Raw genomic sequence first — 25367 nt, forward strand, 5'->3', positions numbered from 1 at the left:
CCACATACATGAATATATTATGGTTATTGAACCATTTAGGAGAATGTGGCAGATATCGTGCCTCTTTATCCCTGAATACCTGAGTGTGTGTTTTCCAAAAACAAGGATTTTTTCTCACAGTGTAATTTTCAAAACCAGGAAATTTAACACTGCTGTTATATTATTATCTGTTCGAGAATCCATATTGGAAATTCAGTGGTCCCAATAATATCTTCTGTTATAGTTTAGGGTTGGTATACCTCTTTAGTCTCTTTTAATTTGTAATCCTTTCTTAGTCTTTCATGACTTTGATGTTTTTGAAGAATAAAGGATCATTTTGTTGAAGGTCTCTCAGTTTGGGTTAGTCTGATGTTTCCTCATGACTGGATCCAGATTATATGGTTTTATAGTAGGAATCCTACATAAGTGATGTATGTCCTTTTCAATATATCACAACAGGAGGCTTACGCTGTGTGTCCCTTTTATGGCGATGTTAGCTTTGATCACTGGATTATGGTGTTGTCTGCCAGATTCCTCCACTGTGTGGTTGCTGGTTTTCCTCTGTAATTAATAAGAAATTTGTGAGGACAGTCTTTGAGACCCTGTGAATGTCCTGCTCCTCATCAGATTTTTACCCATTACTTTCAGCAAGCTGGAATTGTTTTTCAGTTACTTTATATCTTGGGACAGTATTTTGAAGGAGAAAGTGTAGAGACACTCCTTATTAAAGGCTCTGCTTAGTGTGAGATCATCCTCTGTTCCTATTCCCTAACACCATATAGTATTTCCTGAGGAAAGTAGACTTCTAGATTATTTAAATTGAGAATAGAGAAGGGAGATTAATTTACTTTTTTTTTTTTTAAGATTTTATTTATTTGATAGAAACAGCGAGAGAGGGAACACAAGCAGGGGGAGTGAGAGAGGGAGAAGCAGGCTTCCCGCTGAGCAGGGAGCCCCATGTGGGGCTCGATCCCAGGACCCTGAGATCATGACCTGAGCCGAAGGCAGATGCTTAATGACTGAGCCACCCAGGCGCCCCGAGATTAATTTACTTTTAAATGCCTGTGTGTGTTGGTATGTGTATTTGGGGAGAGGAGAGTGATCAAAAATGGGGAAATGGCAGAAGGAAGCTTGGTTTGAGATAAAGGAGTAAGCAAAATACTGTTGAGTGAGTTCTTGATTCGATAATGTCAATGCACAGTAAGTTTCTGTAGTTGATCAGGTGAGCAAACCAGTCAGGTTTCCCATTTTAGATACAGAATCCTGGATCTAGGAGGGTTCTCCAGAGGTCATCTGATCCAACTCTCTGCCTCTGGCAGGAATCACTGGAAATATTGGATGGGTTGTGCTTTCCTTTACTTTTTGATACTTCGGAGGGGAAGTATCTTTCCTACATAATGCAGAACTGAGAATTTGGGGAACAACAACAAAAAAGATCAGTTGAGGTCTCCATTTTTAAGAAACATACACTCTTCTAGGAGAGATGCTTCAAATCACCATTCCCCACCCTCATCAAGGTTCTTTGGGACTTTCTTTTTTTTCATTTCTCTCTCTCTCTCTCTTTTTTTTTTTTTTGGCCTTTACATCTAAAATTGATGCCACTGTTTTTGGACTGTTCTGTCTGGACTATGACACTTACTTTATTTGGCACTTAACACGCACTGTCACATAATTGTTCATTACACTTTCATGTTGAACTGGTCTTAGTTTGAGATGATCATTTTTCATTGATTCCAAGAGTCTGCTGATTGTAAGGTATACATTTATTTTATGTAATACTTAAAGGTGAACATTTAAATTGATGAAATATGGTATAAGCACATTGGTGGTAGAACCTATCATTTGTACTTGTTTATTCAATATTCAACATCTATTTGGCATAAAAGGTTGTGCTAGTTTTTGTGGAGAGGCACAAAGAATTCAGCACTTAGCTGAAATCCAAGAAAATAGGGAAAAAAAAATCAGAGTTGGACAAACTTGAGTTTGATCCTCGTTCCACCATTTCCTAGCTTGATGATCTTGGGAAACTCATTTAACTTCTCTATGTTTCAGTCCTCATCTATAAAATAGGGTTAATAATACCCGTTCTTATAGTGCTGTTGTGAGGACTGGTTATAATATTTAGAAATCATCTACTTTGTGTCTGACACACAGTGCAACCCTTATTAGGGTAGGCGTTCAATAAATATTTGTAAATAGATGGATTTATAGGCATGCAATGAATATGCTCTGTTCTAAGAGTGCATTAGCACGGGTCATTCCTTTTGACGTCTGAATTGTGTTCCCTCTGCTCAAATGGAAGCCGTTTTGTTCCAATTCCAGTGTCGATGGGGACCAGCTGGACACCAACCCTTTGATAAAGTCTGAGGACAGAAGTGGACTCACCCTTACGCATTGGTCTTAAAATGATGTGTCACCTTACTCATCTAAGTGTCAGAGATTTGGGGGCCTTTATTTCTAGTCCCCTCTGGCAGACCACGTCTGCTCCCACCTAACTGCACTTCCTTTCCTGGCTGTCAATGTTAATGACAGAGCTGGGTGTCACTGCTCTTTGGATTTGTTGACCAGTGACAATTATTTTCCTAGCATGTTCCAAGCTTGCTCAAAACCATACTACGCATTTTGGTCCCTGGCCATTCTTTTGTTTTTTTCCTTTTCATTTCGAAATCTGTATGTGCTTTTCTGACATGAGGAGAGGAAGATGGGGGTGGGGAGCTACAATCAAATCCGTATGTTTGTGATACATTTGTCCCGAATTAATAAGACAGCATTGCTGGGGAAGAACCTTTGGATGACTTAGGAGCCACTTTGACATTGCCCCTTGCAGCCTCTGCCGCTCCTCAGCCCAGGCCACTACTTGCCAGGTTTTGAGAGGATCACATTCATATAGGGACACTGCTCTCTTCTCTTCTCTTCTCTTCTCTTCTCTTCTCTTCTCTTCTCAGGTAGGGATTAACTTATCTATGTATGTAAAAATCAGTGTAGATGCTTAATAAAGGTTATTCTTCTTCCCTTCCTTGGTGGATGAGAGGGGAACAAATTTGAGGAAAAAAGAAGTCACCAAGAAGAGGTGCAGTGCCCAATGACAGAACAAACAGGGTTATTTTTAAGATGAGAAATATACCTTGAATCGGAAAACAACCAGGGCCCAGTTAAATTTTCACATGGATGCACACTGGGGGAGGAATGTGGGCTGCAGAAGCTCACCATGGGCATGGCCTGTGTCTTGGTAAAGAGCAGAGTGTGGGAGGGCTGAGTGCTCAGGGAGCTTTTCTAGAGGTTGCACCATGACATCAGGTGTTCTTCAAAAACATCAATACCAACATTGTCCATGAGCTTACAGTAAAAGCTGTGCTTTGTATCAAGACGTTCTTTTCATCAACCTTTCAATATGAACTATAACAGGTTTCTTGGCATGATTGTTACACATCATAGTGCTGGTCTTTCTTTCCCCTTGAAAATATTGAAGAACACTGAAGAATGATTTTTTTTTTATCATATGGGAAAAAGGGCTTATTTTTTTCTGCCACCCACACACATTATGGAATAGTGAAGTCAGAACAGTTCTCCAGCCTCTTCTTATTCTCATCTCTGGCCTCTTTTCTTTTTGGAGGAATGTGGAGTAAGGAAGCCACAGTCATTTGTGCTGGAACCTTCTGCTTTTAGAGTTCTTAAAGCATTTCTCATATGCTGTCTCAGTGGATATTTGTAACTGCTCAATGAGATGAAGGTCATTTTCATTTAACAGGGTCAACTGCTTGCTGGGGGACCTTGAAGCAGGGCCATTCTGTGACAGCTGTGCGGAGCTCAACAGGGCATCTGGCCAAGGTGATATTAGGGGGCTGGAATTCACTTCATGTTGTCACCAAGTCATGAGCCTTGGCACTTCTTTCTCATTCATACTGAAGGTGGCAGTGGTCCTGCCTTGGATAGAACCTTTCTGGGCTTTGGCTTCTCCACCTACTAAATAGGTTTAATTTTAGAATCCTTATGCCAGAAGGATTGTGTATTTCTAAATCCATGTCCCCTTTTTCCTGAACTAGATTGGGAATTAGCACACGGTGATGCTGCTGATGCTGATGATGGTGCTAGCTACCTAATATTTCTGAGTATTTGCTGTGTGCCAAGTGCTGTTTCGAGCAATTCATATGTATTAACTCATACATAACTTTTAACGGTCATACCATGTATGGTCTCTATTATTCTTGTGTCAAATTCTGGTCTCTAATTCTGGCTCTGCCTTGTTTATGGCGGGGATTTTGGACAAGTCTGGTAATATCCTTTAGCCTCAGTTCTCTAATAGTAAAATGAGAGGATTGTAACAGGTCAGCAACTTCTAACTCTCCTCACCTTCTTTTTTGATTTTTGAACCTTGTATTATTTAGGAAAGAGGTAACATGCTCAAATGGGTAATTGATTAAGGGAAATCCAGAAAGGATGGGAAGGCACCCTAGGGATCAGCAATAGTGGGGAACTGTTAATACCTCCAGGGCCAAAGGGGCAAGAGGAAGTTGTGGTTACAGAACTCAGAGAGGGCTGTGGCTGGAGCCAGTGTGCAGGAGAGGCCACTGACTGCCAGCCTAGGGCTTTGTGGCCAGATGTTTGGGGGAAATCAGTGCCCCACTGTCTTTATTCCCCTGCCCTTTGATTTCCTGCTGATGCCTCCTATTGGCCAACCCAGATGCCAGAGAGCCAGGGGATCTGGTTGACTCTCTCCACTGAGGTCACCCTCATGGGGGCACAGATCACGTGGAGCTGGGTGGGTAGGGGGTAGGTGTATAGATCCACACAGACCACCTTCACAGCAGTGCATGTTTACTCCCCTAAACCCCCTTAGGAATTGTTTTTAAAACAATATTTTATGGAATATGATAAGGAAATAATTCTAAGTAAAAATATTTTATTTTAAATAAATACTAATGGATATTATACTATAAAATTTATTACATATAATCTTTTATAATATTCATTATACATAAAGACAAGTCTATCCTTCTCTTTTTTGATAAAGGTAGCACACTGTTTATGTTATCACCTTAAATTATGCAAGGAAAAAAAACGTCCCAAGAAATACATTTTTAAGTGGCAGAGTGTTTCATCCTTGGTTTGGGTAATGATGTATATAAAAACTTAGATTAGATTTTATCATCATATTACATTTTCCAAATAGAAAAGCACTCTTGTGACTTGAAATTTGGTATGTTGCAGTTTGAGTTCAAAATTTAATATTTATTCTTCACTCCCAAATTAAGAGCTAAAAGAGAAAGTTTTAGGTTACTTTTGCAAGGACTTCTCCGCAGATGACACATAGTAGTTGGGGACAACCCTTAACTCTCAATATGTGAAAAGCTAATTGGATATAATTAGATATAATAGCTCCTCCCACCTTTTAACGTTGAGTTTTGGCAATGAGGATATCTTTATATGTCATATTAGTAATTTTGACCAGTGGTATGCCATTTATGGATCTGTGTGAATATCACCTAAGGGTGAATTTATTGACTTTCTTGCCATTTTTATGTTTTGCATTAACATGTTATATTTCAACATCAGTAGTCCTTATGTTTCCATCTTTATTTAAAGATTGGTTGTGGGTAAAAAATAAACAATATTTAAGACTGAAAATGGAAACAATGTAAAATGGCCAAAACCCCTAGGTGATAAATGGTTGGGGGACTAGGCATGAGTGTGTGTCTGTAATCACCATCTGATGTGTCTTGGAGGCCCTCACGCTGCTCATTAATAAACAGAAAATGTCTACATAATCATTTTATTTATTACTTTTTTACAAATAGAAATTGGAACAGATGCCATCACCGGCTCCTTCAATGTGAGTGTGCTTCTGGGGAGGGTCATAGGGCTTTGCAAACCATTGAGTGACGAATTCTGTTTTAGATGAGCCTTAGAGTTCCTTTCGTTTTTTTTTTTTTTTTTTATTAAAATAGAAAAGAAATCATAATACTTAGTAAACCAGGGGCTCCAGTCTGCATTATCAGCTACTCCGTTACCGAAGGGAGGCATGTCAGGGGTACAGTCTAGGCTTGAAGTCAGGCAGCTCTGAGTTGGAGTGCAGATTCTTCTCTTGTTAGCTGTGTGACTACACAAGATACTCAGTTTCTCAGAGTCGTACTCAGTTCGTGCAGAGAAGAGGGATAGGCCTAATAACCACCATATGGGGTGACTGTGAGGAGTTAGTCTTCCACTAAACAAATGCTTATGAAGCCACTTCTGTATGCCAGACACATTCCAGGCACTAAGGAAGCAATAGGGAACAGGACAGAAAATGTCTCTGCTCTCGTGAAGTTTACACTCTAGCAGCAGAGATGGACAAAACACCAATAAACTTAGAAAGCAATGTTAGGTGATGAGAAGTGTTATGAAGAAAAATGAAGCAAGGCCAGAGGTTGGGTGACATTTGGGATGGGAGAGATCACAGGTCTTTCTGAGGAAGTGAGTGTGAGAAGGTCTGAGGAAGGGGTGTCCCAGACTAAGGGCACAGTCATAGCAAAGGCCCTGAGGTGGGAGCAGATGTGGTGTGCTTGAGGAACAAAAGGGGCAAGTGAGCTGGGGCAAAGACAAAGGGGAGGGGGACAGCAGGAGAAAATGGAGTTGGACTTGTTTCAAGGGGGTGAGGGGCTTGGGTGGTTGAATAGGACCCTGTAGGTCATGAAAACAATTTCAGCTTTTATTGTACATGTGATAGAAAGTCATAAAATTATCTTGAGCAGAGGAATAATGAATTTGAGAGATGTTTAAAAAGATTCTTCTGTCTTCTGTGTAGTGAAGAGATTGTAGGGGCATGGGTGGAAGTGACTCAGGAGAGAGATTATAGCAGTGGGGCCAGAATGTGAGTGGTAGAGATGGTGAGATATGGTTGGGTTTGGTGTATTTTTGAAAGTAGAGTCTATAGGATTTGCTGATGGATTGGATGTGGAATGTGATAAATAGTCAGTGGTCTTCCATGTTTTCGTCCTGAGCACTTGGATTGTGGTTCTGTATCCTGAAATACGGAAGACTGGGGAGGACAGTTGAAGAGTGGCAGGAGAGGTAGAGAAACCAAGAGTTGCACTTTGGCCGTGTTGACCTCAAGACACTTAGCCACCCATGGAGGAAGTGTCCGTTCAGCTGGTGGAATTGCGAGATTGGAAACCAACAAGCTGGAAGAATATCAATCATTTTGCTTTTTTCTACAGTTCCATCTCATGAACTGGGGACAAATCACACAGCTGGGGAATGAAGCTTCTTTCTTTTTTTTTTTTTTTTTTTTAAAGATTTTATTTATTTATTTGACAGAGAGAGAGACAGTGAGAGAGGGAACACAAGCAGGGAGAGTGGGAGAGGGAGAAGCAGGCTTCCCGCTGAGCAGGGAGCCCGATGCAGGGCTCCATCCCAGGACCCTGGGATCATGACCTGAGCCAAAGGCAGACGCTTAATGACTGAGCCACCCAGGCGCCCCCGGGGAATGAAGCTTCTTGACTATTTTAGGGCCACTGGGAATCTACCATCATTGCTGTTGACTCTTGGAAGGGCTTCCTGAAAGGCACTCCTCTCTCCTTTGTGGTATGGCGTGGTAGTTGAGAGCAGAGGCTTTTGGACCTCAGCAGATTAGAGTTTGAATATTGCCTCGACACCCTAGTGGCTTCATCCACTTGGGTGAGGTGTTAGACCTTTGAGTTCTCATCCCTTCATCTATTAAATGGGGACATAATGCCTACTTCTAGGACTGCTCACAGACTTGTGAATTTTGTGCCTTGCTCATAGTTCCCCAGCTGAGAGGGCAAGTGGGGGCTGGAATCTACACCACACTCTCTCCAAGCCTTGTGCCTTGATGTGGTACTATGTATTCCCAGAGGAAGGAACCTTTTCATTCACACAAGGACACCATTTTTGCCAAGCCCTGTATTCACTCACAGGATTCTTGTGAAGATTGTAAGAGAAAAAAATGCATGAGAGCATTCAGCAGAGTGCCTGGAATGAAGTGAACAATCAGAGATAGAGATATTTTATTTTATTTTGTGATCTGTTTCTTCTTTTGCCTGGGGAGGCATGGCTGATAACAGAGATCTACCCAACTGCTGAGGGGAATCCACAAATGAGTGGAAAGACCTAGGATCAGAACTTGCCTTTAGTATTTCTCCTGGGTTCTGGGGAAGATCCTGCCAATGCTCTGGCTTTTTTCCTGCCTTGTTTTTCCTACTTTAACTCGCTTTCCTAGCCCTGATTTTTTGTCTACCTAATTTACCTACCTGTCACTGGCACCTCCCTTCTCTATTTGACCTTGGGCTTGGCATCGGGAACTTCTGGTCCCTGGCTCTCCCCAGTCTTCTGTTCTGTTTGCGCATCTAGACACATCTGCTGCTTGCGGGACCTGTGATGGGCCCCGCCAGCCCAGCTGATTCTGACTCTTCGGCCTGGGCCTGCAGCTTCCCTGGCCTCATAGAGTAGTTCTTTATTTGGAAACCTTTTAAAATAGAGGACTTGGGAGGAGAGAGGGAGACACTTGACAGAAGTGGCACAGGAGAGTGTCATGGACGTAGTGTGCTCTAATTCCAAGGAGTATTTTTTCCCCTCTGGAACTTCTGAAACATTCCCATGCCATTAACTGGCATCTGTGTTGTCTCTTAATGTCAGGACTTGAGCCAAGCCCAGTTTTCACAGCCCTGAAGCCTAGCCCTTTCTGCACTCTACTTTCTGAATTTGCCCCATGTTAGCAAAATGTTCTTTTCAGAAGGAGGCCTTCTCTTGGCCTGTCTGGGAGGGCTAAGAACCGAGAGCCTCCTGGCCCTCCGTTACTGATCAGAGGAGCCAGCTACTATGTCTGCTGGCCTGTGCCCAGCAGAGGGGGAGGCAGCCTGGCTCCTGCTGACAGCTTTGATAGAGGGATGACAATCCAGCTGCTGCTTCCCAATCAGTGGGACCCCCACCTGGAGATGGGTTCAGGCCCCGGATCTCCCGGCCAGTGATCAGAAGGCAGAAGCTGGGAGGTGGGATAAAGGGAGGCCTGGAGAACCTGACGTCCTGTGACCTGGGCCCTTTCTCATGGGCATGTCTGTGCTCCCTGGAGAGAAGCACCATGTACTTTGGGTCTTGGGATTGTGGGTCCCAAGAAAAGAAACTGATAAGCACCATTCTTTAAAGACTATAATGTATATCTGTACAGAGAATGTTTGAAGTCCCTTTTGATACAGAGTCTCTTCTTGGGTTTCTTTTCCAACAACCTTTCTGCTACCCACCCCTACCTCTCCTAGCCCCAGGGAAGATAAGGGAGGGCATGGGGTGGGGAGTGGGGAGTAGTGGGGATAAGACATGGGGAAATTCCCATCAGGCAGAAAAGGAAAATAAACTTTTCCAATGAAGGAAGATTGTTATAAGAGAGAAGTAGAAAGGTGTAGAAGGGTAAGATTTGAGAGGGCATTATTCTGGTGCCTCCCTGCCTTGGGGTCAGACAGTTCTGGAGTGGGAGGTGGAAGCAAGAGGAGTGGAAGTGCTTGGATATTTTGGGGGTGAATCCTAGAGCCCAGGTTTTGTTTGCACCTCCTATCTCAGAGTGCAGCATGAGGAAATTACAAATTCTTTGGAGGAGCCCAGCATCCAGCATGGTGTCAGAGTATTCATGGTGCTGCCTAGGGAGCTGACTAGGAATGGCTGAGCCCGAAACAGCGCCCCCTACATCCCACAGACCACAAACACAGTTTGGAGGATCCAGAGGTTCTCATGAACCACCTACCTTGGAGAGGCTGCGGCTGGGACAAGGAAGAGGCAGCACACGCTCTAGGTGCCAGCTGGATGCCCCAGTAGGACCCTGCTGGCCTGGCCACCCCCTGGTGGATGCCCACACAATGCTGGGGGCCAACCCAGCCCAGCTCAGCTACTGAGTAGTTGGGACCAGCTCAGGGCTCAATTCCCAGAAGCCCCCTCCCCTCTTCCATCCTAAGGATGCACACACTTCTTCCTCACCTGGATACTACCTCATAAAGGGGATGGTGGTGGGGGAGCTTCTTGAGCTGGGCAAGACAATCCTGACAGGGAGCTTGAGCCTTGAATTGACTGTATATTTATCCCAAGGAGACTTTTTAAAAACCTGACAAAACCAAGTCACCTTTAGAGTGCCTGGGTGGCTCAGTCAGTTAAGCATCTGCCTTCGGCTCAGGTCATGATCCTGGGGTCCTGGGATGGAGCCCTGTGTTGGGCTCCCTGCTCAGCGGGGAGCCTGCTTCTCCCTCTTCCTTTGCCCCTCACCCTGCTCATGCTCTCTCTTGTGCATATTCTCTCTCTCAAATAAATAAATAAAATCTTTTTTTTTATGGTTTAAGTTTTATTTTGGAGCATCAACACTGTGAGAAATACATGTCTTAATAGGATTTGATTTCCATATAGGTATTTTCCCCAAAGAAACAAACAAAAGGATGAGACTGCTTGATTTTCAAATGTCACTTGTTTGCCCCAGAAACAGTCTACTTGGTACAAGGATGTCCTAGAAATCCTAAATCTATAGATCATAGTTTCCATTGCTGGTGGGTGATAAATAAAATCTTTAAAAAAGTCATCTTTAACTGTTTTGCTTATCTGAATCTAACCTTAATTCCAACACTAATTTTTAACTTGCCTTGTAAGGTTTTCAAGCATTAAATGACATACTGTGTATAAAGCACTTAACCCAGAGCTTGGCATATGGTACATGCTGAATAAATGTTGCATTTCTCCCCTTGCTCTCCAGTGCTGACCCCTTATACAACCGTAGTCCACTTACATTATTTCCAAGAGCTGAGGGTACAGGTTAGGGACATTGGTAATTTAAAAGGCAGAAACCACATTGGCCCCATCTCATGGCTTCACCAAGGAGAGGCCTTTGCTGGCTTGCCTAGCTTCTTCTGTCCCTGGGACAGAAGATTCCCAGGCTGTCTTCCAGAGAACCAGCCATTGTGAACTCTAATTAAAGGCTCTGAACTTTCTCTTTGGCATCCCTGCACCTGCCCACAGTCTGTCTCCTGAGGGGCCAGGAAAGCCTGAGCTTTTGTAAGACCAGGAAGGAAGGTGCTGTGCTTGCTATCCTGTCAGGCTGATGCAGGCTTGGCAGGAGTTGAGAGCAGAAGTTGCCCCTTTCTGGCTGACAGGGTGAACTCCCCTGGAACATGCCCTACTGGCATGTCTGCTCTGCTTCTGATCTGAATGCTCGGGAATGGTGTAAGCAGCATCCAACCTCCACCACTGCCTTGGGCTACCCAGCCAAATGCCAACCTTGCATTTCAGGGCTGGCAGTCTAGTTCTGGAAGTCTTGTCTTTTGTTAGCATGGCCTTCTGTGCTTCATTAAGGTGAAAACTCCCTGTTCAGGTCTGTGACAGATTGGGCCTGAATGACATGTACACCTGATGTGGATTATATGCTGTCTGGCTCGAAGGCAAGAGAATGGACAAGGTGATCTTCAGGGAATCTGTTGGCCTGCAGATTATAAAATATGTGGTGTCTTTTTAAAATCATTTTAAGATTTCTTTGTCTAATGGGGTCTTTTGTGGTTCCATATAAACTTTAGTATTATTTGTTCTAGTTTTGTGAAAAATGCTATTGGTATTTTTATAGGGATTGCATTGAATCTGTAGATTGCTTTGGGTAATATGGACATTTTAACATTAATTCATTTAATCCATGAACATGGAATATCTTTCCATTTGCTTGCGACATCTTCAATTTACAGTTTTTGGAGTATAGGTCTTTTATAGTTTTATAGTTTTTGGAGTATAGGTCTTTTACCTCTTCTGTGAAGTTTATGGTTTTTTTTGGTGCAATTGTAAATGGAATTGTTTTCTTAATTTCTCTTTTTGCTACTTTGTTATTAGTGTATAGAAGTGCTGCTGATTTCTGGGTATTAATTTAGTACCCTGAAGCTTCACTGAATTCATTTATTATTTCTAGTAGTTTTTTTGTAGAATCTTTAGGGTTTTCTATATATAGTATCATGTCATCTGCAAATAGTGACAGGTTGACAACTTCTTTACCAGTACCTCTGATTTCTTTTTCTTGTCTGATTGCTGTGGCTAGGACTTCCAGTACTGTGTTTAAAAGTGGTGAAAATGGAAAAAAAAATAAAAGTGGTGAGAATGGATATCCTTGTCTTGTTCCTCATCTTAGAAGAAAATCTCTCAGTTTTTCTTTATTGAGTAAGATGTTAGCTGTGGGTTTTGAGGTATGTTCCCTCTAACCCTACTTTGTTGAGAGTTTTTATCATGAATGGATGTTGATATTTTGTCAAATGCTTTTTCTGCATCTGCTGATATGATCATATGGTTTTTATCCTTCATTTTGATGAGGTGTGTCATGTTGATTTATTGGTGAATATTGAACCATTCTTGCATCCTCAGAATAAATCCCATTTGATTGTGGTGAATGATCCTTTCAGTCTTGTGAAAGAATAACAAAAGGGGAGGTATCACAATTCCAGATATCAATATATATACTACGAGGCTATAGTAATCAAAACAGTATGGTACAGGCACAAAAATAGACACATAGATCAATGGAACAGAATAGAGAGCCCAGAAATAAACTCATGATTATATGGTCAGTTAATTTATGGCAAAGGAGCAAGAATATACAACGGGGAAAGGAGAGTCTCTTCAGTAAATGGGGTTGGGAAAACTGGACAGCTACATGTATAAGAATGAAACTAGACCACTTTCTAACACCATATATAAAAATAAACTCAAAATGGATTAAAGACCTAAATGTGAGACCTGAAACCATAAAAATTCTAGAAGAGAGCACAGGCAGTAATTTCTCTGACATTGGCCATAGCAACATTTTTCTAGACATATCTCCTAGACATGTCTCCTAAGGCAAGGGAAACAAAAGCAAAAATAAACTATTGGGACTAGATCAATGTAAAAAGCTTTTGCGAAGTGAAGGAAACAGTTGACAAAACTAAAAGACCACCTACTGAATGGGAGAAGATATTTGCAAATGATATATCTCATAAAGGGTTAATATCCAAAATATATAAAGACCAAAGACAACACCAAAATATAAATAACCAATTGAAAAATGGGCAGAGGACCTAAATAAACATTTTTCCAAAGAAGATGTACAAATGGCCAAAAGATGCATAAAAAGATGTTCAATATGTTCAATATCTCTAATCATCAGGGAAATGCAAATCGAAACCACAGTGAGATATCACCTCACACCTGTGAGAATGGCTAAAATAAAAAAGATAAGAAATAATAAGTGTTGGCAAGAATGTGGAGAAAAAGGAATCCTTGTGCACTGTTGGTGAGTATGCAAACTGGTGCAGCCACTGTGGGTTAACAACATTATGGAGTTTCCTCAAGAAATTAAAAACAGAAATACCAAATGATCCAATAATTCCACTACTGGGCATTTACCTAAAGAAAATGAAAAGGATATATGTACCCCTATGTTTTTGCAGCATTATTTATAGTAGCCAAGTTGTGGAAGCAACCTAAGAGTCCATTGATAGACGAATGGATAGGAAGATGTGGTATGTGTGTGTGTGTGTGTGTGTGTGGGGGTGTATCACGGAATATTATACAACAATAAAAAAGGATGAGGTTTTTTTTTTTTTTTTTTTTTTTTTTTTTTTTTTGCCATTTGCAACAACATGGATGGACCTAAAGGATATTGTGCTAAGCAAAATAAGTTAGAATGAGAAAGACAAATACCATATGATTTCACTCATATGTGGAATCTAAAAAAAAAGAAAACCCAAATGAATATAAACAAACAAAGAGCAGAATCAGACCTGTTAACACAGAGATCAAACTGATGGTTGCCAGTGGGAGTGTGGGCAAAATGAATGAAGGCAAGTGGGAGGTACAGGCTTCCAGTTATGGAATGAATAAGTCATAGGAATAAAAGGCATAGCATAAGGTATAGTCAATGATACTGTAATAACATGGTGTGGTGACAGATGGTAGCTACACTGTGGTAAGCATAGCATAATGTTGAAACTTGTTGAATCACTGTTTTACACCTGAAACTAATGTAGCATAGTATATCAACTACACTCGAATAAAAAAATTAATAAAAATTTAAAAATGAAACCATTTTAAAATCAAAGTATAATATACCTATAGAAAGATGTATATACAATAAATATACAGCTTGCTGAATTTTTGCAAGCTGAACACACCCATACAACTAGTACTCAGATGAAGAATGAATATGATTGGCACTACTATCTGGACTTCTAGGACAGTTATTTTGTTTTTCAACTTTATATAAACAGGATAATTAAATATATATATTCTTTAGTGCATGACTCCTTTTGCTCAATGTTGTGTTGATGAGATTTATCCATATTGTTGCACGTTCTTATAAGGTGTTCATTCCCATTGCTGTATAATACACCATTGGGCAAATATAGTACAATGTATTTATCCATTTTATTGCTTATAGGCATTTGTGGGGTTTCTAGTTTGGGGCTATCATAGATAGTGCTGCTGTGAGTGTTCCTGTATGTGTCTCTCAGTGTGCATGTATGTGTTTCTGTTGGGCATATACTTAGGAAGAGACTTGTTGCATCATTGGGGATGCCCATGCTCAGCTGTAGTAGATACTGCCCAGTGGTTTTCCCAAAGTGGATCTACCTGTACACATCCCACCTGCACTGTGTGAGCATTCTAGTTTCTCCGCATTTGGCCAAGACTTGGTATTTCTCCTCTTTTTCGTTTTTATCATTTTCTTGACTAGGTATTGCACTGTGATTTCATTTGCCTTTTCCTGATGATTTGATGATTAGGAAAGTTGAGTACCTTTTCATATGTTTATTGGTGAATTGGGTATCTTTTGGGGGGGGAGGGGCAGAGAGAAAGGGGGAGGGAGAATCTTAAGCACATGGAGCCCAACACAGGGCTTGATCTCACAACCCTGAGATCATGACCTGGGCTGAATCAAGAGTTGGATGCTTAAATGACTGAGCCACCCAGGCACCTTAATTGGGTATCTTTTTTTTTCAATACTCTTTTTAAAATAATTTTTAAAATTATGTTATGTTAGTCACCATACAGTACATCATTAGTTTTTGATGTAGTGTTCTATGATTCATTGTTTGCGTATCTTTTTAATGAAGTGTTCCTTAAAGTCTTTTGCTCATTTTTCTCTTGGATTCCTAAATCATATTCATCTGTAGAAATTCTTTATGTATTCAGATACAAGTCCAAATATTTGTATAATATTTTTTTTTCCTATTCCTTGGCCTGTCTTTTTACTCACTTAATGGTACCATTTGATGAACAGAAGTTTTCCATTTTAATGTAGTAGATGATGTGGATTTTTAGAATAAATCTCATCAACAATTTTTAACATTACTTGCTTACTGTGTCCTCCTAGACCTTGCTCATTTCATTTTCACATTAAATGGAAAGAAAATGAAGCTTAGAGAAGTGGAAAGACTTTTTCTAAAGGTGGGACACAGCAGAGGGCACATTCATGCCAGCTCTGCCCACTCCAGAGCCCCTGTTCTGTGATCTCTGCTATACCAGAGAAGGCACCAGCTGATATCCCATAGACATTGTCCAGTCCTTGGATGTTTTTGTTTGGCCTGCACATTTTTTTTTCCCAGTTGAATTAGTTGCCAACATCGAAAAATTAGGAGAAATACAGATTTCCAGCTTTTCTTAGAAAATTGTAGGATCTGGCATTACTGGTCCCATTTTCTCACATGTCTCCCAGGACTGCTGGAGCTGAGTTACTGGTCCCTGTAGATAGAACTAAGCCCTCTAGTGTTCCACTGGAGTTGCTATGATTGATCGTGCTTGGCCTGCTTTGATCATTTGTGTTTCCTGCCTGGTTCCTGAAGGCATCTGAATTTTTGACTACTAAACTGTTGCCCTTAAATGACATAATTGATTCTTTTTCCTTCTTTGTTTCATCTGTTCTTACCTTAATACATTTTGACCTTGCTACCTTCCTTTTCAAGGTATCTAGGCTCTGTGTTCAGGCTTCCTGTCCACCTTTCTGGTCATCGGTGCTTTTATGGTAAAAAGAGGAGTAAATTGCTTATGTGGAACAGTTAGAAGAGCTCCTCAAAATATTCTCCCCCTTCCTTTAAGGGGTGAAGGTATTGTGTTTCCATAAAGCTTGAAATGTAATTCCTTTCCTGGAAGAAGTGACAAAGTACTCTAGTGAAGTTTAATTTATCAGATCAGCTCTGTAAGCATAAACCTGGGAAGCAACAGGAGAAAAGATTTGTAGATTTTATGGGTTAAGAGAGTAGTCAGGGAAATCTTAGGTCTCTGAATGGCTGAATGCCTCAGATGGGATGCTGTGGTGGTCTGGTTTCAGAGCTGGGAAAAACATGAGAACATGGCAGGGGACAGAGTATGGATAGGTAGCTATGTGCTGTCTTTCTCCAACTCAGCAAATTTTCCCTGGGCATGTCCCCTGCCCAACCATTTCCTTCCCTTCTTTAAGTCCCTTCTATAAGTTGGTATACTGTGGAGGAATCTTAAGAGCTGGAATCTATCTCAAGGTAGCCTCACTGAATTTGAATCTTGTATCTTCTTTCTTACTAGCCATGTGACCTTGGGTTAATCTTTTTGTACATCCTTTCTTCATCTATAATTGGAGGATAATAGCATACTACCTCATAGAGTTGTGTGGACTAAAAAAATGAGACAGTATTTAGAATCTTCTTAGAACAGAGCTTGGCAAAGAATCAGCCCCCAATAAATTTCAGTCCCTATGACTGCTGTTGCTATCCTGGCAAGAGCACTAGACATGGAGGGGTCAGATGACGAGGGACCAAATGCTTGCTTTGCCATCCACGAGCCATGTGACCTTGGACAAGTCCTTCTATCCAGAGAGCTTCCATTTCCTCACCTGGAAAAGATGTCGTGAGAATTAAAAGTGGAGCCAAATGAGTTGGTCAAGACAAGAGCACTAGGACAGTTTGTGTTTGTTATGTCTTATGTCTCTCCTACCTTCTCTGTTCCCCGCTCTTCTTCCAGAGGTAGGAAATGTAGCCTGGAGGGGAAGGCAAGATGAACACCCATGAGGAGGCAGCTAACAGTATCACATGGTCATGGAAATAGGAACTGTAGTGATGTCCCTTCTTTCAGTCCCCATATTGGGAACTGGTGTTTTATCTTTCATCTTCTTGATTAGTCTGACTAAACATTTAATCAATTTTATGGACCCTGTCAAACAACCAGCTTTTGTTTTCATTGACTTTATTTATGGTTTTTCTATTTTCATTCTCACTGATCTCTGCTCCCCACCTTATTATTTCTTTCCTTCTGTTTGCTTTGGATTGAGTTTCTTCTTTTTCTAGTAGAAGTGCAAGCTTAGATTATTGATTCAGAGCTTTCTTATGTTAGTACAAATATTCAATGTTATAAATTTCTAAGTATTGCTTTAAAGGCATCCCACAACTTTTGATATGTTGTGTTTTCCTTTTCACTCAATTGAAAATACTTTCTAATTTCCTTTTTTATTTCTTTGTTGACCTTTCTTTGGGTTATTTGGATGGGTGTTGTTTAATTTCCAAATATTTATGGATATTTTCAGATATCTTTCTGCTATTGATTTTTAGTTTAACTTAATTGTGGTCAGAGAATAAAATTTTTATTTCTTCAATCTTTTAGATTTGTTAGATTAGCTTTATAACTCAGAATATGGACTATCTTGGTGAATGTGTGTTGAAAAGAATGTATTTTCTGCTGTTTAGTGGACTGTTCTATACATGTCAATTAGGTCAAGTTGGTTTGTAGTGACTTCTATGTCCTTACTGATTTTATGTCTCCTTGTTTTCTCCATTACTTGAGAGAGAAGTGTTGAAGTCTCCAATTTATACTTGAGAATTTGTCTATTCATCCTTTTAGTTCTGTCCATTTTTATTGTATGTATTTTGATGTATGCAAATGATCTGTGCATTTTACTGTATGCATTTAGGATTATCAGGCCTTCTTAATGAGTTGACCATGTTGTCATTAATTGATCTGCCTCTTTATCCCAGGTAACGTTCTTTGTTCAGAAGTCTTTATATGTCCCAGCTTCCTTTTGATTCATGATTGCATGATATATCTTTTTTCATTTCTTTACTTTTCTTCTATATAGGCCTTTATAATAAAAGTGGGTTTCTTGTATGTTTACATTGGTTATCATTAATATATTTATATTTTAAAACTACCACCTTACTATTTGTTTTCTATTTGTTTTATATGTAGTTTGTTTCTGTTTTTCCTCTTTTCATGACTTCTTTGCAAATGAGTATATTTAATGGTTCCATTTCATCTCCAATTTTGGTCTGTTAATTATACCTATTTTTAAAATTCAGTGGTTGTTCTAGGGTTTACAGAATCCATCTTTAACTTAACACATTCTATTTTAAAATAATATTATATCATTTCACATCCTGGGTAAGGGCCTTCCAATACTCTCTCTCAGTTTCCTCTCTCCTATCTTTTGTGCTATTATTGTCCTACTCCTATATATGTTATAAACACCATACGACATCATCACTATTTTTGCTTGATACCAATGTTTCTCTGCCTTTTTTCTATTATTGCTTTCCTCCATGAAATTTAATACCACGTATATACTGTATATCTGTTTATGTTCTGTGGCACTTTGGAGACCTAAAAACCACTGTAATACCTAAGATAGTTTTTGGCTTCCAAAGAACTAGTTTTATCCCCATGGGAGAGTATTTTGGGTTGACTGTTTTTTTTTTGTTTGTTTGTTTTTTCTTTCCATACTTTAAGGTTGTCACTCTATTATCTTCTGGCTTGCATAGTTTCTGCCAAGAAATTGGCTGTAAATCTTATCTTTGTTCCTTTGCATATAATATCCTCCCTTTCTCATCTTCCCCTCCCCAACAACACCCTCACTCCAGCTTAATTAAAGATTTTCTATCTTTGTTTTTCAGATTTGATTTTGGTATGTCTCAGTGTGTAGGTTTCTGTTTTTGTTTTTATATTTATTCTGCTTGGGGTTCTCTGGAGTTCTTAGACCTATGTTTTGTTGTTTTTGATTAATTTTGGAAATTTTTTAGCCATAATCCATTCAGATATTTCTTCTGTCTTCTTTCTTTTAATCTTCCTGGGGCTTCAATTACATATATGATAGGCCCTAGGATATTATCCTCTCTCCTGCCCCTCTCCCAGAGCAGACTGCTGATCCTTTTCACTCAGTGATTTGAATGAGAGATGGGCCTGGGAGATGAGTGTGCTTCCACACTCCTCTTCAATAAAGAGGCCCTTTCCAGTTTCCTACCTTGCCCATTACCCTCCTTATGAGTACCAGGTGGTGGTCATTGGCTGGGATCTTATGAAGGACTGCAAGCCCCTCTTGTGTCTGGAGCTCTTAGTTATTGTAATCTGTCATGCTAACCTATACTCAGCCTTTCAGAATTTACAAGATTATATCTTTTTCTTTGTACTGCCCTTTTCTCCTGTGCTCTGCCAAATCTGAAAGTGTTTTCATGTCCCATTTTCCTTGGAGGGGCTTGTCATTTTTTTTTTTTTAATTCAGTTCACATGATTACCTTGTAGCCTCCATTCTATGATGGGTTCAAGGAAAGTTTGATGTCACAGATTATCTGGATTTTTCTTGTTGCTAGGGTGGAAGCCACATTTTCTTGCCATTGTCTATATCCTAGGTGGGAGCAGCACCTTTGGTAGTGGATAAATAGATTAAATTCACTGTTCTTATTTTTTTGTCCTCACATCAAAGAGTGGGCTGCACTCCCATTTCCCTCCTGTGTTTTATGTCATAGCCTCTTGAGAAATAAAATATACAGTTTCTCTGTGGTTTGTATTTTTCTTGTCAAGTGTCCATCACCAATATTTATTTAAAGGAAAAATCCCTTTTTAGAGACTTAGTGTGACAATTTACTAACTTCCTGAACTCTAGAGATCAAAAAAATGGCTTGTTAATTTTCTCTCTAAAAGAATTTTTTAAATTATAGAATTAATTCATTAACAAAGTAGAGAGTTTAAAATTGCAGAAACGTAAAAAATAAAGAAATAAAAACCACCCATCATCCCATCAGCTAAAGAAACCATTGCTAATATTTTACCAAAATGCTTCTAGTCATTTTTCTGAGTTTTATGGTTTGTGTACATAAGTACGCATGCCCACCTAGATAATTTGTGTTTTTTTCACATAATGAAGTTCTGAAAAGGTGTTTTTCTGTGGGTTACGGTACTCATGAGATGATGATGTGTTACTTATGTTTGTCTGGTAAAGATGCCAAAATGTATGGTCTACTTTCAGTTTGCTGTTAGGGCTGGATTCCTTCTTGGGGCTAGTTCACGTGAATAACCAGGATTCTCTGGTGTGTGTGTATGTGTGTGAGTGTGTGTGAGTGATTCCCAGGGAATGTAATTCATAGTGGAAGAGACCAGTTCTTTGTGCTGATCCCTCTTGCGCCATCTAACTTCCATCTCTTTTCGTTTACTTGTCAGGTTTAGAATAAACAGAAATGGGGGAAGTTTATGGTGTTCTCAATATGTGTTGCGATATTCTTTCTTTTTCAGAAAGTATTTTGGAGAAAAAATTGGACTATATTTTGCCTGGCTGGGATTATATACATCATTCCTCATTCCATCTTCTGTAATTGGAGTGATCGTGTTTCTTTACGGATGTGCAACAATCGAAGAAGATATTCCCAGGTGAGAGGGTTTTAAAGAAAAAGCTTCAGTTCCCACATGGCAGTACTTTGGAGTTTCATCCCAGTTGTGAGTACAGTTCACATGCTTCCTTCCAAAGTCCTTACCCTCTATTCTCTCCTCCCCTTACTACACACATAACCTCCCTCCAGAGACAGATCTGGGAACTACAGAGTCTGGGAATGGCTTCAGAGCCTGCTGGGGATGGCTCCCTTCCTTTCCTAGTTAGGCTCTTCTCCAGGGCTAGAGTTTGATACGGGCAAGTGGATTCTACCTGATGAAAAAACCCATGCCGGAGAAACGCATTTTCCCCTCAACTTCACGACTTTTTTCTCTGGTTTCCCCTAAGACCCGAGGCAGGAAATGTTGAGTGGCATTGGGTAGTGATCACATGTCGATATGGTCAAACACTGTTGGGGTAAAATGCTGTGAGGCTGTCCACAGAAGCAGGCAGCTCTGGAACTGAGGGGGCTCAGCCTCTGGTTCAGGAAGTCAGAAACTGCAGGTGACAGGCCCCATGGTGGGGTTCTTGGAGAGCCAAGAGATGGAACAAAGTCTGGTCCTTATGGTGAAAAGAGAGCCTACAAAGAATATAAGCACTTAAAAATAGCATACTCGGGCTGCAGGGTGGCTTAGTTGGTTAAGCATCTGACTCTCGATTTTGGCTCAGGTCATGATCTCAGAGTCATGAGATCAAGCCCCATGTTGGGCTCCGTGTTGGCCATGGAGCCTGCTTCAGATTTTCTCTTTCCCTTCCGTCATTCTCCCCCCACCCCCACTCATGCTCTCTCCTCTTTCTCTCTCTCTCTCTCTCTCAAAAAAAAAAAAATAGCATCCTTTAGGATAGACAGCATTACATATTAGCTGTAAGACTGGATAGTTAACTCCCCAAGTCTTCCTTCCCTTGGCTATAAATAGTGATAATAACCCATACCTTGTGATGTTGTTGTGAGGATTCAAGGAGACGATGTTTGGCACATAATAGAATATTAATAAATAATTGTTGAAGGAATCAACATATGTGGAAATAAAGTACAAGTGACGAAAGAGACACTTAACATATTTAGCATTTAAATCCCTTGCCATCTTCAGCACTGTCCTTGAAAACCGAAGCATGGTTAATGTATTTTAATACTTTTTCAGTTGCAAGTGATAGAAATGCAACATGAACTAGCTGAAGCAAAAAAAAAAAAAAAAGGAATTTATTATAAGGATTCTGGGGTGTGTCAGGGAACGCAGTGTCAGGCGTGTGACTAGCCTAAGGACCAATGGAAATAGGGACTCCTATTTATCTCCCATCTCTGGTTCTTTCTTGTATTTGTTTCATTACAGATTTTCTCCATTGGATGTAAACATTCCTACTAATAGCTCATGGATGTTGTATCGTAGAGCTTTTTCTTGAATTGGTTCCAAATGAAAAAGGCCTATTGGCTCATTTTGGATTAGGGTGGAGGCTCTGGGCCCACAGTTGTGGCTCTGGGGCAGGATCATGCTGTACCAACAGGATGTTCCCTCAGTATCCAGGTGGATGAGGATACTGGGCAGACTGTGGGTGTCCACTATAGTTGGAGGAAGTAATGGCCATCCTGAAGAAAGGACCAAGAGCTGGGCTCCTTTGAGAAAAGGGTTTCTCCAATGGCAGGAACCAGGTATCTCTTCTTGCGGCCATGTTAATCTATAGAAATGGTCTTGTAAATTAGAAACTGGAGTTGGTGTTGCCAGTAGTTAGAATAAAGCTAAATAACCTTTGTCTGGTTTGGATATTTTTGTGTGTAAAACTCCGGTACCAACTGCCCAGTGTTTGACTGGGAATTCTGGGACCATCACACAACATATATGGTTGAGGTTCTGCCTTCCTCAGGCCATCTAGCATGAGGGAAAAACTAATACTTGCCAAATGCCTACCTTGTGCCAGGTATGGTGCTGGGTGTTTGTTAGGTACTTGTCTCTTTGATCCTGTAGAGATCATGGTTGTAAACTGTGAGATTGGTATTATTTTCACCTAACAGAGTTGGAGAAATTGATGCTAAGTGCCGTCATATAACTTGTCCAACTTCAGCAACTAATAATTGTCAGGGTTGTGACTTGACCTCAATTGCCTCCTGCTCCAAAGTCTTTGCTTTTGCCCATAAGATGTGAAGTCTCCCAGAAGGTTCATATCCTCCCTAGCAGCCAAGTAGTTTCAACTGGCCTTACCTGGTACTTTCTCAGAAAACATAGCTCCCATGTGTCTCTTGCCCAGTTTGATCCCTAGAGAGCTGGGCCTCAGATTGATCCAAACTAGAAAACTCTACACTGTGCTTAGAGAGCTAGTGCCAGGGTAGAGGGTGGGCCATCAGTGTGCTCGCTTACATTGGGATTTAGAACTTGTGCCTTGGTTCCCCATATGGGAATACATGCAACAGGGACCATGTAGCTGAAAATGACCATGGTCTACACATATTGAAAAATATATATCTATGCGCATGCATTCATGTATATGCAGGTATATATGGATGAGAAATGTGATGATCATTATCACTGCAGATGTCTCTTCTTACCTGTCAGAGTGTGTAGTGTTTCACAAACTATGTATAGCAGCCCATTAGTGGATCACAGGATCAGTTGAATGGTTACATTTTAAATGAACTAGAATAAGATAGGATAGAGTAGAATGAAATATAATATTAGTATTCATCACAAGAAGGAAGTATGGGTATTGTTCCATGAGATTTTATTTGGCTATATAATATGTTTATGGGGAAGAGAGAGAGTATGTATGTATTTGCATACTGGAATCTGATGGAAAAGATTGTTTTTAAACTGTAGGTCACAGTCAAAAAAGTTTGAAATTGACTGTTTTAAAGCTGAAATTTTGGTTGTTGGATTTTCAGACTCAGGGTGGGGTGTGATAATTTTTTTCTATTATTTACATCTTCCTCACTTATGTGTATTATGAAGAATTTTTTTAAAAGAACTGCTCTTTAATCATAATTAGATAGCCGTCAAAAATCCAAGCTCGATGGGCTTGACGAAAACTCATAAAATACCACTCCCTATCAACAAAAGAATAGTCTTTAAGTCCCAATGCTGAATCTAAACAAATTCATACTCTTCCGGGATCTATGTCTGTCAGCCACTCCTAAGCATGATTAAAAACTTGTACCATTCCTGGGGTTACTTTAGAGGTTTCTAATTTTGACACTAAGCCTGGAATTTATTATCTATGTATAATTTTTAAAAATGCTGTATTTTGAAAACATTATAGATTAATAGGAAGATAGTACAAAGGGGCCCACCATGCCCTTCATCCAATTTCCCCTCATGGTTATGTCTCATATAACCTATGTCTCATATAACCATATAACATAATAGTTATGTCTCATATAACAATATCAAAAGCAGAAAATTTACATTATGTGGAAGTTTAAATGGTACCTTTTATCACCAGCAACTTGGATATATGAATACAAATATCACTTATGAGTAATAATTCCATATGTGCATGATACATCTATAGAACTTTTCTCTACTTACCAAAGGATTGGTTCTATTTATTAGGCATTGGCTTACATGGGTAGGAAAGCCTGGAGCATTAAAAAAAGCTAAAAAAAAAGCTGATTGATCTAAACCATCTTGAAAAAAAATGATTACCTTGGTCTGAGACCTTAATAGCAGATGCTGTGTCTGAATTTCTGGAATAATTCCCATGTTGCACCATCTCCCTTTGTGCAAGCACAGCCCTGTATCACCAAACTTATGAGCAACGAGTTACTGACTAAAAACACCACTCACTTTGGAGTCCTGGTTCAGCTGACTGCCAGGCCATTTATCAACCTTCTTGTGCTTTCTAGAGAAAATAATAGACTGAAGAAATACAGCATTTGATTTATAGCCACAGTTGGTTCTAACTAGAAATCCGTGGATTGTGCAGCTAGTGAAAAACCCAGATGTGATTTCAGTTTTAGCTGAGCTTCCCTCACCTTTCCGCTTCTCTTTCAGCCTTGTCTAGAGAGGCATCCTCTCTCAGGGAACACAAAGTCATTTTAATATCATCCTGAGGCAGAATTTCTCCAGAATTCTGTTCAAATGGCTTGCATCAAACAGACAAATAAACAAACAAAACGACCCTATACCTATAAAGCATTGTGATTTCAAGTTTAAATGATTTGGGGAGTATCCATGCGATAGTGGCTGCCATTTTGTACAAATGATTGGTAGTTGACTGTCCTCCCATTGTAAAGCCAATAACTGACACAGCACTTATGTTTCAAAGTGCTTTGCACTTTGTTAGCTGGTTTGCTAACACTTTTTGATTCCTGACATTTTAGCACTGACTAGTTTTGATTAGGATTAGGTTGGCTAGGGATTATCCCTTCCCCAAGTCTATGTGTTCAAAAAAAAAAAAAAAAAGCCCCAAACAACAAAGTGATGTCCCTGACACACATATTTGAAGGGCAGCACCAAGGAACTTATATGTTCTCAGTCATGGCTTAAAAGCACAGCTCCTTACTATAATTTATAAAGACCAACAGTTTCCTGTGTGAATCTGTTTTCTAAGAGGGGACTCTCCTCTCTGAAAGTAGTGACTCCTCCTCAACGATACAGGGGACATTGTTGGACCCAGAAGACTTAGAATAAACCTTGCTCTCCGGTTACCCATAGGAACGTGCCCAAGTGAAACCAGCACGGCTGAACTTACTATTAAGATGTTACTATGTAATATTGTCATTGTGAATGAGTCACTGCTGTTGACACTTGCCAATGGAGAGCTTAGCAGCGAG

At 40.2% G+C, this 25367-nt stretch overlaps 1 protein-coding gene across 1 annotated transcript in view; it reads left to right on the forward strand.

Moving 5' to 3' along the window:
- Positions 1 to 25367, forward strand: part of ANO2 (anoctamin 2) — a 361482-nt gene that overhangs the window by 154781 nt on the left and 181334 nt on the right. Inside the window, exon 13 of the mRNA XM_035027854.1 lies at positions 20473 to 20607. Within this exon, the coding sequence (XP_034883745.1) occupies positions 20473 to 20607 (135 nt within the window). The remainder of the gene's footprint in view (positions 1 to 20472; positions 20608 to 25367) is intronic.

The sequence above is a fragment of the Mirounga leonina genome, unplaced genomic scaffold (genome assembly GCF_011800145.1).
Source record: "Mirounga leonina isolate KUSES-001 unplaced genomic scaffold, KU_Mleo_1.0 Mir_201, whole genome shotgun sequence".
NCBI classification, from domain to species: Eukaryota; Metazoa; Chordata; class Mammalia; order Carnivora; family Phocidae; genus Mirounga; species Mirounga leonina.